The 14,946-nt window shown below is 43.7% G+C and overlaps 1 protein-coding gene across 3 annotated transcripts in view; it reads right to left on the bottom strand.

Moving 5' to 3' along the window:
• Positions 1-14,946, bottom strand: part of esrp1 (epithelial splicing regulatory protein 1) — a 101,928-nt gene that overhangs the window by 62,856 nt on the left and 24,126 nt on the right. For all 3 annotated transcript variants that reach the window (XM_063042500.1, XM_063042511.1, XM_063042506.1), the window contains exons 5-7: positions 5,653-5,751; positions 4,955-5,009; positions 2,391-2,501 (exon numbers count right to left, since the gene is read on the bottom strand). In XM_063042500.1, coding sequence (XP_062898570.1) covers positions 2,391-2,501; positions 4,955-5,009; positions 5,653-5,751 — 265 coding nt within the window. The remainder of the gene's footprint in view (positions 1-2,390; positions 2,502-4,954; positions 5,010-5,652; positions 5,752-14,946) is intronic.

Genomic DNA, 14,946 nt, shown 5'->3' with positions numbered 1-14,946 from the left:
TGTGTACCCTGGTCCAGGGGGATGTTGTTTTGTTTGGTGATATACATGGGGATGTGTGTGTGTGAGTTATATGTACTGTGTTGTGTACCCTGGTCCAGAGGGATGTTGTTTTGTTTGGTGATATACATGGGGATGGTTGTGTGTGAGTTATATGTACTGTGTTGTCACTCTGGTCCAGAGGGATGTTGTTTTGTTTGCTGGTATACATGGGGACAGTTGTGTGTGAGTTACATGTACTGCGTTTTCACTCTGGTCCAGAGGGATGTTGTTTTGTTTGCTGGTATACATGGGGATGGTTGTGTGTGAGTTACATGTACTGTGTTGTCACTCTGGTCCAGAGGGATGTTGTTTTGTTTGCTGGTATACATGGGGATGGTTGTGTGTGAGTTATACGTACTGTGTTGTCACCCTGGTCCAGAGGGATGTTGTTTTGTTTGCTGGTATACATGGGGACGGTTGTGTGTGAGTTACATGTACTGTGTTGTGTACCCTGGTCCAGAGGGATGTTGTTTTGTTTGGTGATATACATGGGGATGTGTGTGTGTGAGTTATACGTACTGTGTTGTCACCCTGGTCCAGAGGGATGTTGTTTTGTTTGGTGGTATACATGGGGATGTGTGTGTGTGAGTTATATGTACTGTGTTGTCACTCTGGTCCAGAGGGATGTTGTTTTGTTTGGTGATATACATGGGGATGTGTGTGTGTGAGTTATATGTACTGTGTTGTCACTCTGGTCCAGAGGGATGTTGTTTTGTTTGCTGGTATACATGGGGACGGTTGTGTGTGAGTTATATGTACTGCGTTTTCACTCTGGTCCAGAGGGATGTTGTTTTGTTTGGTGGTATACATGGGGATGGTTGTGTGTGAGTTACATGTACTGTGTTGTCACTCTGGTCCAGAGGGATGTTGTTTTGTTTGCTGGTATACATGGGGATGGTTGTGTGTGAGTTATACGTACTGTGTTGTCACCCTGGTCCAGAGGGATGTTGTTTTGTTTGCTGGTATACATGGGGATGGTTGTGTGTGAATGAGCTGTTTCAAGTTCAACAGCTTCTTCCCCTCCACCATCAGATTTCTGAATCTCTGAACTGCCCCTTGTGATTCTTTTTGTTTACACTATTTGTTTGTAATTTAATGAGTTTGCACTGTACTGCCATTGTAAAAGAACTCATTTCACATCAGATAAATCAATGTAACAAACCTGATTCTGTGTTTCTAATGCTTTTGTTAAATACATACCTTTACATGAGAAACATTTATAAAAGCGGGATTTTCAAGAGGAAATACAGAGCTTGAGATCATGGAAGCTGTTACTTGTGGAGTTTAGAAAAGTTTATTTTGAAGATTGAAGATTCAAGATTGGTTAGTGTCATATCCAGTACACAAGTGTAAAGGAGAATTATTTCATTGTAACCCTGGATTCAATGCAGCATAAAAAAAAACACAGAAGGATAAAAACACAATAACTACAAGTATAAATAGAGAATGTAGATGATATGCATAGATTGATTGTACATCCATAAAGTGACACAGGAGTGTCTGTATATAAGGTGACTGACAGGAAATGATAAAGTAGTGGTGGTTGGGGGTGTGGTGGGTGGGTTAGTGGGTGGAGGTGTTGATCAGCCTCACTGCTTGGGGGGAAGTAATTGTTTTTGAGTCTGGTGGTCCTGGTGTAGATGTTACGTAACCTCCTCCCTGATGGGAGTGGGACAGACAGTCCATGAGCAGGGTGGGTAGGCTCCTACTTCATGTTGCCGGCCCTTTTCTGGTTGGTGCATTGGGCAGTTTTTACTTCCTGTCGTAGAACCTTCCTGTCTGCCGCAGTGCAGTTTCCATACCATGCAGTGATGCAGCATGTTAGGATGCTTTCTACTGCACGTCTGTAGAAGGACGTGAATATAGACGTGCATCTAGACCAGAAGTTGCCAAATACTGCATTCACTCAACAGCCATGTGCAAGACTGTGTATATAGACACCTGAAGTAAACAACATATAGTGATTAAAATGGAAGGGAAAAGTAATAAATAACCCAGAAAACAGGCCAAGGTAAACAATTGTGGTTCCTTGTTATTATAGTGGTTAGTAATCCTGCCTGTCACATGCATAACAAGGGTTCAGTTCCCCAACATGAAGACGCACAGATGATCTTTTTTTTTGCGCACTACATGCAGTTTGAATTATATTTAACTAACTTATTTATGGTAATATTTAGTTCTGTGTGCTGTGTGTGATATACTTTGTGGGTGCACTGTGATCTGCAGGAACTTTGTTCTATTTGATTGTATGACAATAAACTTGAACTTGATAACTAAATATATTGTAATTTAATAAAATTGTTATGCTATCATTATCCAGTTGTATTATATTTTAAAAATCCAATACTAACTTAACTATGTTGAGACCGCTGAAGAATCTAGCGACGTCTTGATCAGACGTCTGCCAGGGTAACCCCCTGGCTCTGATGACTGTATTATCGTCAATCATCTCCATCTTGCTGCTGAAAATAAAAAGAAGACAGTTATATTCCTTCACCCACCATTCAGACAATGTTAGGTGTTAGATTTTATTTTGAACAAACTCCTCTGTTCACAAGAGGAGACCGGAAGGACAATGGAAAATCCTACAAAAAGCCGTGGATAAGGTCCAGTCTATCACTGGTAAAGCCCTCCCCGACACTGAGCACACCTACACAGAGCATTGTCACAGGAAAGCAGTGTCCATCGTCAGGGACCCCCACTGCCCAGGGCATGCTCTCTTCACACTGCTGCCATCAGGAAGAAGATACGGGAACCTCAGAACCCACACCATCAAGTTCAGGGAACAGTTACTATTCAACCATAAAGAGTCGATGTTTTGGGCCGAGACCCTTCACTGGGACGGGAAAGGAAGGGGGAAGAAGCCAGAATAAGAGGGCGGGGAGGGGAAGTGATAGGTAAGACCAGATGAGGGGGACGGCGGGTAGGTGAGGGGAGGGAGATGAAGTGAGAAGCTGGGAGGTGATAGGAGGAAGAGGTAAAGGGGAGGTGCTGGTAGATGAGGGGGAAAGAGGTAAGAGGGGAGCCAGGATAAGGAGGGGAATGAATCTTCCTAATTTTAAGATGCAGAGAAAAATAATCAAATTACCAAATTGAAATAGAATCCCTGCTGAAGGAATGACTGGTTTTGTTGTAAATAATTATGTCTTGGAGTTCATCATTCAATCCTAATCCTACATTTTTGCAGGAATATTTAAGTCAAGTTTTTAAACTATTATTTTATTGAAGTTCAGGCGGATTCAGGAAACATTCCACTACATTCAATTTACTGCGATAATCAAAATATAAATTGGAGGCTTTCTCCAATCATACTTTTTTCCTCTTACACTCTTTCATAGGTGAAGAGAAACACCTCACACTTCTCATATGTTCAAAGTGCATTTATTATCAGAGTATGTATGCAGTATACAATCCTGAGGCTCATCTTCCCACAGACAGCCTCAAAACAAAGAAACACCATGGAACTCACTTAAAGAAAACCATCAACCCCATGTTAAAAAATACACCCAAACAACAACAAAAAATAATAATAGGGAAAAACACACTAAATCAAAAGAGTTCTTTGCAAATGTCACTCCACTTTTCAAGAAGGCAGAAGAAAGGAAATTATTGGCTAGTTAGTCTGACCTCAGCGGTTGGGAAGATGTTGGAGTCGATTATCAAGGATGAGGTCTCAGGGTACTTGGAGACACATGATAAAATAGGCCGCAGTCAGCATGGTTTCCCCAAGGGAAAATCTTGCCTGACAAATTGGTTGGAATTCTTTGAAGAAACACCAAGCAGGATAGACAGAGGAGAATCGGTTGATGTTGTGGTTTCTATGATGTACAGTTTCCTGAGGCAATGGGCAGAGCAGGTACCGTATCAAGCTGTGATGTGTCCGGAGCGGATGCTTTCTAAGGTGCCGTGATAAACGTTTGTGAGGGCCGAGGGGGATGTGCCGAATTCCTTTAGCCTCATGAAGAAGTAATTCTGCTTCTCTGGCTTATGATCTATATTTGGAACGATGTGTCTGGATGAATAGAGTTTAGAATTTATTTAAGTCTTTCATCCATCCCACAACATGAGGGAGTAAAAGACTTTGCATTAGGACCCCGTCACAATGTACAGACATGTGAATTTAAAAGTGTAATGGCACATGAACAAAAGCTTTTCACAGCATCTGGGTACATGTGACAGTAATAAACCTCTCTATTGGTTTCTTCATGCGATACCCAGCAGAATAATCAGGCCACCACCAGTTCAGTTCAGTCCACATGAAAAAGAGATGGCTCAGGATCCAGACAACATCCTGAGTACCATACTCTATGCTCCAGACTAAGCCAATCAAGCTGTCCAGCAAAGCCAAGAGCCCAGTGCAGATCCCAAGAAATTATATCCTGCCATCATTTCTCAACTGGGCATCTTGCTCAACTAATTAGTCAGGGTATCAAAGGTTACGGGGAGAAGGCGAGTGAATGGGTTGAGAGGGATAATGAATCAGCCATGACGGAGTAGTGGAGCAGACTCGATGGGCCAAACAGCCTATTTCTGTTCCTATGTCTAATGGTCTTATGGTCTAATTCATCACCAATGTTAATTAGTTACCTTCAATACCATAAGACTTAGGAGCCCGTTGAGCCTGCTCTTGTATAAAGTATGTATCCGGTACTTTGATAATAAACTTTGTCACAGACAGTTCTGGAGACCAGATCATTGGGTATATTTTAATCTGATGTTGATAGCTTCATGATTAGTAAGGGCTTCACCGATACAGGGAGAAGGCAGGAGACTTCCAGAAAATACACATTTTTTTGTTAAAAAAAAGTTTAATGTGCACACAGACAATAAAGAAGGAAATGTACTACCACAGAGTAAACAAGCAAATATTTAAATCACAGACAGCGATTTTCACAATTAAAGCATGAAGACTTACCAAGTCCCTGTTTCAAATTTGTGATTCACCCTTTCTGGATCTACAAACCTGTGGTCTGAACAGTGCAAAACATTATTTTAATTTTCAAAACTTATTTTGAGATACAGCACTGTAACAATCCTTTCGAGTCCAGTGAACCCTCACCACCCAGTTACACCCATGTGACCAGTTAAGCTTCTAACCGGTATGTCTCTGGAACGTGGGAGGAAACCCACGCGGTCACTGGGAGAACGCACAAACTCCTTACAGACTGTGGTGGAGTTGAACCCAGGTCACTGTTGCTATAATAGGTTTAGACTAACTGCTATGCTACTGGGCTGCCCATGTTATGGTCCTGACCGAACAGCGGCAGGCATCCATGTTTCAGTGCTCCAATTGTCCCGGGTGTGGTTAGCTGCCTCTGTCCCTTTAAGGGTCAGGCTGCCAGTTATTGCCTGCCGCATTCCTTCATGGGCGGTATGGACGTAAAAGGTCCGTGCTGAGCACGCATGATTGAGCACAGAGTTCCATTCCCAGTCCTACTGCTTGTCATTCAGTCTTTGAGTATTGCTTGTGTTGTCGTGTTTATTTCGTCTAAGTCAGAGTGTATTCTAAACCTTCCTCTGCCACCACCCAGAGCTCTCTCATTACAGCCCCATCTATTATAGACCAGAATGGTAAACCCATTCATATTAAAGCATATAAATAGTATTACTCACTGTGTGGTTCAGAAATAATGGTTAATATAATGCTGGTTGCAGTCATAATATCGGAAATACCAAATCTGTAAGGGGCTGAATTATCTTCAAGATGTAGATCTGCAAAATTAAACTAATCAAGGAAAAAACATCTTTAATGATGAAAATACTATTAATAACACTTTAGCGGAGGTGGGCACGTGGCCAAGTGGTTAAGGCATTGGACTAGCTACCTGAAGGTCGTGAGTTTGACCCCCCCAGCCGAGGGAACGTGTTGTGTCCTTGAGCAAGGCACTTAATCACACATTGCTCTGCGACGACACTGGTGCCAAGCTGTATGGGTCCTAATGCCCTTCCCTTGGACAACATTGGTGTCGTGGAGAGGGGAGACTTGCAGCATGGGCAAATGCTGGTCTTCCATACAACCTTGCCCAGGCCTGCGCCCTGGAGAGTGAAGACTTTCCAGGCGCAGATCCATGATCTCACAAGACTAACGGATGCCTTTAATTTAATTTAAAAAGCGGTTACTTGAAAACAAATCAAAACCGTTAAGAGACTATAATCAGCACTGTATGACGTGCTTCCAAACAACGAATTTTCAAATTGAGAATCTTGTAGCAATAAAAAATGATCTTAGCATTCAAATCAGCATAACTAAGGGTTCCAATTAACAATATAACAAAGTGATACTTAGCGTAGTTAACAACAGGAATTCTGCAGATGCTGGAAATTCAAGCAACACACATAAAAGTTGCTGGTGAATGCAGCAGGCCAAGCAGCATCTCTAGGAAGAGGTGCAGTCGACGTTTCAGGCCGAGACCCTTCGTCAGGACTAACTGAAGGAAGAGTGAGTAAGGGATTTGAAAGTTGGAGGGGGAGGGGGAGATCCATCACTTTGGATCTCTAACTTTCAAATCCCTTACTCACTCTTCCTTCAGTTAGTCCTGACGAAGGGTCTCGGCCTGAAACGTCGACTGCACCTCTTCCTAGAGATGCTGCCTGGCCTGCTGCGTTCACCAGCAACTTTTATGTATGTTACTTAGCGTAGTTAGTTGCCAAACTAAATTAGTGCTTCATTTAGCAAAGTTAGTCTATTTAAGTGTCCTTAGTGGTCAACAGAAAAATATAATTCGCTGGCTGCCTCTCACAACTAACCACAAGCATGAATATGTAACTATACTCATTTGTTTCTACCACACCCCAAGCCATGAGACAGATCATCATAATAAATGTGCCACAAAATACAACACAGACAGGAAGTAGACACATGGCTCAGACAGACAGAAAAATAAATACGTGGTTCCTAGAGACCAAAAGACATAGGAGAGAATTATGTCATTTGGTCCATCATATCTGCTCTGCCATTCCATCATGGCTGATTTACTATCCCTCTCAACCCCATTCTCCTGCCTTCTCCCTGTAACCTTTAACACCCTGAGTAATCAAGACGCTATCATCCTTCACTTTAAATGCACCCAATGCATCCGTCTATGGCAACGAATTCCACATAACATTGATGTAGTAATAGTTTTATTTGCCTTTTCAGGGAAGCGCTATAGGGCTATAAAAACAAAAACTTCAATCTACCTTTAAAGTTTCTTCCCCAGGCAGTTAATCTGATCAATCAATTCAATTCCCCCCATCCTCCTCTATCAGTTACTGCACTGCAAACACTTTAAACCACTGTTTGTAAAGCTTTATTTATTAGAAATTTAATTTGAATTATATAATTCCTTATGATTGTTGAAAGTTCCTGTATTTTGTTACATGTCACTCCCTGAACAAAACACCACAGCAAATTCCTAATTCAGGTAAATATAATCGGCAAATAAAGTTGATCCTTTCTTGGTACGAGATGAGTGAAAAGGAGGTGGGGGGTAGATCCCTGAGAAAGTCTCTAAAAATTCGTTGGATTTTTGGAGACAGGTATAACCTGGGGCCACACCTCTACCTTTGGCTAGGAGAAAGTGACAGCAGTTGTAAGAAGTTACTCAGTATAAAGGTAGGTTCCACCAAGTGAAAGAGTCTTAATGATGTGGACTTCAGGAAGGCACAAGTCAGCCAGTTTCCATTGCACATCAAAGCTCTGACATGGATAGAGTGAAGAGCACCAAGTTTCTTGGTGTGCACATAACAGACGGTCTAACCTGGACCCACAACACCTCCTCACTAGACAGCAAAACGCAGCAGTGTCTCCCCACCCCATTCTAACAACTTTCTACAGTAGCATCATCAAGACTTTCCTGTCTGGCTGATGATTATATGGTACAGAAGCTGCAAGGTATTGAACTGCGAGACCCTACAGATGAAAGTAAAAACTACTGAGAGGATCAACAAGGCCTCCATCCACACTGTTGTGACATTTAGACCATAAAACCATAAGACATAGAAGCAGAATTAGGCCATTTGGTCCATCAAGTCTTCTCCGCCATTTAATCATGGTTGATCCTTTTTTCCCCTACTAAGTCCCTCTCCCCGGCCTTCTCCCCATAACCGTTGATGCCGTGGCCAATCAAAAACCTTTCGATCTCCACCTAAGTACACGCAATGATCCGGCCTCCACAGCTGCCCATGGTAACAAATTCCACAAATTTACCAACTCTGCCTGAAGAAATTTCACTGCATCTCTGTTTTAAATGGATGCCCCTCCATCCTGAGGCTGTGCCCTCTTGTCCTAGACTCCCCCACCATGGGAAACATCCTTTCCACACCTACTCTGTCTATGCCTTTATACATTTGAAAGGTTTCAATGAGATTCCCCCTCATTCTTCTAAATTCCAGTGAGTACAGACCCAGAACTATCTAATGTTCCTCATATGATAGCCCTTTCATTCCTGGAATCATCCTTGTGAACCTCTTCTGAATCCTCTCCAATGTCAGAACATCTTTTCTTAGACAAGGAGCCCAAAACTGTTCACAATACTCAAGGTGAGGCCTCACCAGTGCTTTATAAAGCCTCAGCATCACACCCCTCCTCTTGTTTTCTAGACCTCTTGAAATGAATGCTAACATTACATTTACCTTCCTCACCACTGACTCAACCTGCAAGTTAACCTTAGGGTGTTCTGCACAAAGTCTCCCAAGTCCCTTTGCATCTCAGATTTTTGGATTTTCTCCCTGTTTAGAAAATAGTTTGCATATTTATTTCTACTACTAATGTGCATGACCATGCATTTTCCAATGTTGTATTTCATTTGCCACTTTTGTGCCCATTCTCCTAATCTGTCTAAGTCCTTCTGCAGCCTATTTCCTCAACACTACCTGCCCCTCCACCAATCTTTGTATCATCTGCAAACTTGGCAACAAAGTCATCTATTTTATCATCTCAATCATTTATATACAGCATAAAAAAGAGTAGTCCCAACACCGACCCCTGCAGAATACCATTATTCATTGGCAGCCAACCAGACAAGGATCCTTTTATTCTCACTCACTGCCTTTTACCAATCAGCTAATGCTCTAACCATGCGAATAACTTTCCTGCAATATCATGGACTGTTAACTTGGTAAACAGCTTCATGTGTGGCAACTTGTCAAAGGCATTCTGAAAGTCCACTACGTCCCCTTTATCTATCCTACTTGTAATCTCCTCAAAGAATTTCAACAGTTTCATCAGGCAAGAATTCCTCTTAAGGAAACCATGCTGACTTTGTACTATCTTGTCCTGTGTCACCAATAACTCCATCACCTCATCCTTAACAATTGACTCTAACATCAGCCCAACCACTTAGGGTCAGGCTAACTGGTTTCTTTACTGCTGCCTTCCTTCTTTCATAAAGAGTGGAATGACATTTGCAATTTTCCAGTCCTCCAGAACCATGCCAGAGTCCAATGATGTTTGAAAGATCATTACTAATGCCTCTACCACTACCTCTTTCAGAACCCGAGGGTGTAGTTCATCTGATTCGGGTGGCTTATGCACCTTCAGGTCTTTCAGCTTTTTGAGCACCTTCTCCTTTGTAATAGTAACTGCACTCACTTCTCTTCCCTCACACCTTTCAACACCTGGCACACTGTTAGTGTGTTCTACAGTAAAGACTGATGAAAAGTACTCATTTACTTCATCTGCCATCTCCTTGTCCCCCATTATTATTTCTCTGGCCTCATTTTCTAGTGGTCCCATATCCACTCTCATCTTTCTTTTATTTTTATATACTTGAAAAAGCTTTTTCTATCTACCTTGATATTGTTTGCTAGCTTGCTTTCATATTTCATCTTTTCCCTTCTAATGATTTGTTTAGTTGTTTTCTGTGGGTTTTTAAAAGCTTCCCAATCCTCTATCTTTCCACTAATTTTTGCTTTGTTGTATGCCTTCCTGTTTTCTCAGAAACTCAAGCCATTGCTGCTCTGCTGTCATCCCTGCCGACATCTCCTTCCAAGTTTCTTTGGCCAACTCCTCTCTCATACCAGAGTAATTTTCTTTACTCCACTGAAGCCAAGTCAAGCAAAGTCACTTTTTATTGTCATTTCGACCATAACTGCTGGTACTGTACACAGTAAAAATGAGACAACGTTTTTCAGGACCAGGGTGCTACATGAAACAATACAAAAACTACACTGAACTACGTAAAACAACACAAAAACTACACTAGACTACAGACCTACCCAGGACTGCATAAAGTGCACAAGACAAAGCGGGAGGAGAAGATGGAGGCGCGACGCAGCTCGCAGCAGCCACTCCGGTAATGATATTTGTTATCTGTCAAGTAGGGTGCCGTGCACAATCCTGATTTGATGGAGACGGACGTGAGAGTACGGAGGAACATCTGGAGAAACTTCTGAAATGCCTGCTTCACTGCTGCTGAAGGCCCTGCGTCCTTGGCTTTGCTTGTTGCTTGGCGGCCGGGGCGGGGTTGAAGCGCTCGGCAGAGATGGTGCTCGGTGCTCGGTATCGGGGGCTCGAAGTTTTCAGACAGACTCAGAGTTGGCTGCGGTCGGGTGCTTCCAATGCATCAGCAAGTTTGCGGCGCTTGGAGGTTCATGGCAGGGAGAGCTTCTCCCTTCTACCATCTGCGTGAGATGATGGGGCTATCGGGACTTGAGACTTTTTTTTAATGTGCCCATGGTCTGCTCTTTATTAAATTACGGCATTGCTTTGCACTGTTGTAACTATATGTTATAATTATGTGGTTTTGTCAGTTTTAATCTTGGTTTGTCCTGTGTTTCTGTGATATCTTTCTGGAGGAACATTGTATCATTTTTTAATGCATGCATTTCTAAATGACAATAAACGAGGACTGAGTGTCCTCATAATCTAATCTAAAAATCTAAACAGAGCAGGCATTACCATAAATAATAAACAAGACAATAGGCACAGTAGAGGGCAGTAGGTTGGTGTCAGTCCAGGCTCTGGGTATTGAGGAGTCTGATGGCTTTGGGGAAGAAACTGTTACATAGTTTATATAGAAATACTTCTATGTGAGACTTGACTTTCTCCCTATCAAATTTCAAGTTAAACTCAATCATATTTAATCACTGTCTCCTAAGGGTTCCTTTACCTTATGCTCCTTAATCACCTTTGGTTCAGTATGTAACACCCAATCCCCTAATAGGTTCAACAACAAACTGCTCTAAACCATATAACCATATAACAATTACAGCACAGAAACAGGCCATCTCAGCTCTTCGTCCATGCCGAATTCTTACCCTATCCTAGTCCCACCGACCTACACTCAGCCCATAACCCTCCATTCCTTTCCTGTCCATATACCTATCCAATTTAACTTTAAATGACAACATCAAACCTGCCTCAACCACTTCTGCTGGAAGCTCGTTCCACACAGCCACCACTCTCCGAGTAAAGAAGTTCCCCCTCATGTTACCCCTAAACTTTTGTCCTCTAATTCTCAACCCATGTCCTCTTGTTTGAATCTTCCCCTACTCTCAATGGAAAAAGTCTAACCACGTCAACTCTAAAGAGCTCTTGAGATCCATTGCCAACCTGATTTTCCCATTCGACCTTCATGTTAAATCGCTTGACTATCATAACATTACACTTTTCACTCACCTTTTCTACTTCCCATTGTTACCTGTAGTCCACATCCCAGCAACTCTTCGGAGGCCTGTATATAACTGCCACGTCATTCCATTTACTCTTGTAGTTTTTTCACTCACCCAACAAGGATTCAACATCTTCTGATCCTATGTCACATCTTTCTACTGATTTGATGCCATTCTTTACCAGTAGAGCCACACCAGCCCCTCTGCCTACCTTCCTATCCCTCCGATACAATGTGTAACCTTGGACATTCAGCTCCCAACTACAACCATCCTTCAGGGACGATTCAGTGATGGCCACGACATCATACCTGGCAATCTGTAATATTGCAACAAGATCATCCACTTTATTTCTTATACTCCATGAATTGAGATATAACACATTGAGTGCTACCCTTTCTGATTCTGCATCCTTAATGCATTGATACTCACCCTGCTGGCTGCAATTCTGTCCTGTCATCTACCTGCCCTTCCTGACAGCCTGACTGCACAATATCTTTGTTGTTCCTCTCCTGAGTCCCTTCATTCTGGTTCCTATCCCCTTGGCCTGCGAGAACATTGGTCCCCCTCAGATTCAGGTGCAACCCATCCCTTTTGCACAGGTCATACTTCCCCCAGAGGAGATCTCATCGATCCAAGAACCTGAAGCCCTGCCCCCTGCACCAACTTCTCAGCCATGCATTTATCTGCCAAATCACCCTGTTTCTACCCTCACTGGCACGTGGGTGGCACAGGCAACAATCCAGAAATGACTATCCTGGGGTTCCTGCTTCTCAGCTTTCCGTCTGGCTCTCTAAATTCTCTCTTCAAAGATCTCTTTGCTTTTCCTTCCCATGTCACTGGCACCAATATGTACCAAGACACCTGGCTGCTGTCCCTCCCTCTCCAAAATGCTGTGGGCCTGAACTGAGATGTCCCTGACCCTGGCACCTGGGAGGCAACATACCATCCGGGTGTCCCGTTCACGTCCACAGAATGTCCTGCTGTTCCCCTCACTCCTGAGTCCCCTATGACTACCGCCCCCCTCTTCTCTCTCTTTCCCTTCTGCACCATGGACCCACGCTCAGTGCCAGTAACCTGGTCTCCATGGCATTCTGCCGGGAGGTCATTCCCCTCAGCATTGTCCAAAACGGTGTAGTTATTATTGATGGGAATTACCACAGGGGTGCTCTGCACTCACTGCCTATACTCCTTCCTATTTTTTTCTCCTGACAGTCACCCAGCTGCTCACCCCCTGCAACTTCAGGGTGACTACTTCCCTGTAACTCTGATCTCCTCACTCTCCCGTAAAAGCCGAAGGTCATCCAGCTTCTGCTCCAGATCCTGAACACAGTCTTCTTGCAGCCAGATGCACTTCATGCAGCTGTAGTTCCCTAGGAGATCCAGGACTCCAACATACGGCATGAAGAAGTTTACTGGGAGTGTTGCAGATGAAGGACCCGAAGCATGGTTGAGAATCCCCACCCACCCACTCCACAACCTCTTGGACCCACTACCTTCAGGAACAAGGCTCAGGAGCATCAGGACTCGGACTGCCCCAGCCTGGGTAACAGCTTCTTTCCTTGGGCTGTGAGGCTAATGAATGCCCTGTCACAACTGAGGCCTTGTCACCAGGACAGTGAACTGCTGTTTATCTGTGCTGCACTTTCTCACATCCATTCTGAATTATAATTCATTAACTTATTTATAGTATAATATTTTGTTTTATGTGCTGTGTGAGATCTATGTATTGTGGGTACTCTGTGATGCATAGGAACATTGTTTCATTTGTCTGTATATATGTACAGTCAGATAACAATAACCTCGAACTTGAAAAGGTACTAACAAGTCAAAGAAGTAAAGGACTTTCAGTTTATCCTGCAGTGTACAGGAAGAGATTACGTGTGGACACGTGGCCAAGTGGTTAAGGCATTGGTACTAGCAACCTGAAGGTCGTGAGTTCGAGCCCTAGCCAAGGCAACGTGTGTTGTGTCCTTGAGCAAGGCTCTTAATCACACATTGCTCTGCCAAGCTGTGTGGGTCCTAATGCCCTTCCCTTGGACAACATTGGTGTCGTGGAGAGGGGAGACTTGCAGCATGGGCAACTTCCATACAACCTTGCCCAGGCCTGCACCCTGGAGAGTGAAGACTTTCCAGGCGCAGATCCATGGTCTCGCAAGACTAACGGATGCCTTAATTAATTAACAGGAAGTGACCATTCATGGTAAAAATAAGCCAGTTCATGCAAGTGAACTAAAAATTATCAAAGGAAGGGGTGGCAGGATGGAGATATATCTCCACCAAAGCAGGTGTAAAGTGCTCCTTCCCTCCGCCATCCTGCAGGTCCTCCTTGAGCAAGTGTAGCACCTGCTTAACCCACTCCTCCCCTGATCAGGGTCACATGAAGCCGTGGGGGCAGGCGGTGGATGGTCGTATGAGCAGCCGGTGCAGATCACAAGTCCTGGTTATGTGACCACCGACACCAGGCAGACAATCTCTGAAGAGTATTGATAATGGCTGGGATCACCCATCTTGTAAAGACACTGCCCAGAAGAAGACAATGACAAACCACTTCTATAGAAAAAATTGCAAGAACAATCTTGGTCATGGAAAGACCGTGATCACCCACGTCATACGAACTGGATGGTAGAAGGAATTGGGTACTTCTATCATTCAAATGTATACTATCACCTGTACATCAAAACATACAAAGCATTGTTTGCATTAGCAGCCTGCACACCCGAATTTATGTTATGACGTGTATATTGAAACATACAATGAAAAGCGTTGTTTGTATTAACAGCCTACACACCCGAAGCTGTGCTGGGGTTGTCATGGTGTCAGCAGAGCATCCCCACCAGGCTTGGCAGAACACCACAAAACAACAAGTAAGAAAGTGGCAACAGCAAAACAAGTCCTGTTCCTACACACACAGAACTTCACCCCGTCATCAGCATCGGACTCTGATCCTCAGATACTGGACCAAGACATCCCCAGAGGACTCGCAGAGATTCACAGACTCAGGCTTCAGCCAATAGGCCTCGACTTCCAATCCTACCCTCGGGCGTCGATCACCAAATGCTAGGCCTCAATTACTGAACGCGGGACCCCGACCACCAGGTCTCAAACATCGGTGTCACTGAATCGTCAGTCCAATGGGTCACCAGATCTGACTCCAGAATTCACCGACAACGCCACAACCCGGTGGGGGGTGAAGGCACCAGCCCTCGTTCGCACTGATCTGTCAGCCCAACATCCAATACAGAAGCTTAAACTTAGAATCCGATCCGGAACAGAGGCTTGGACTCCGACCTGACTGCTAATTCCCCACATATCCCA

Source organism: Mobula hypostoma, chromosome 1 (genome assembly GCF_963921235.1).
Source record: "Mobula hypostoma chromosome 1, sMobHyp1.1, whole genome shotgun sequence".
Classification (NCBI taxonomy): Eukaryota; Metazoa; Chordata; class Chondrichthyes; order Myliobatiformes; family Myliobatidae; genus Mobula; species Mobula hypostoma.
This window is presented reverse-complemented; position numbering and strand designations above follow the sequence as displayed.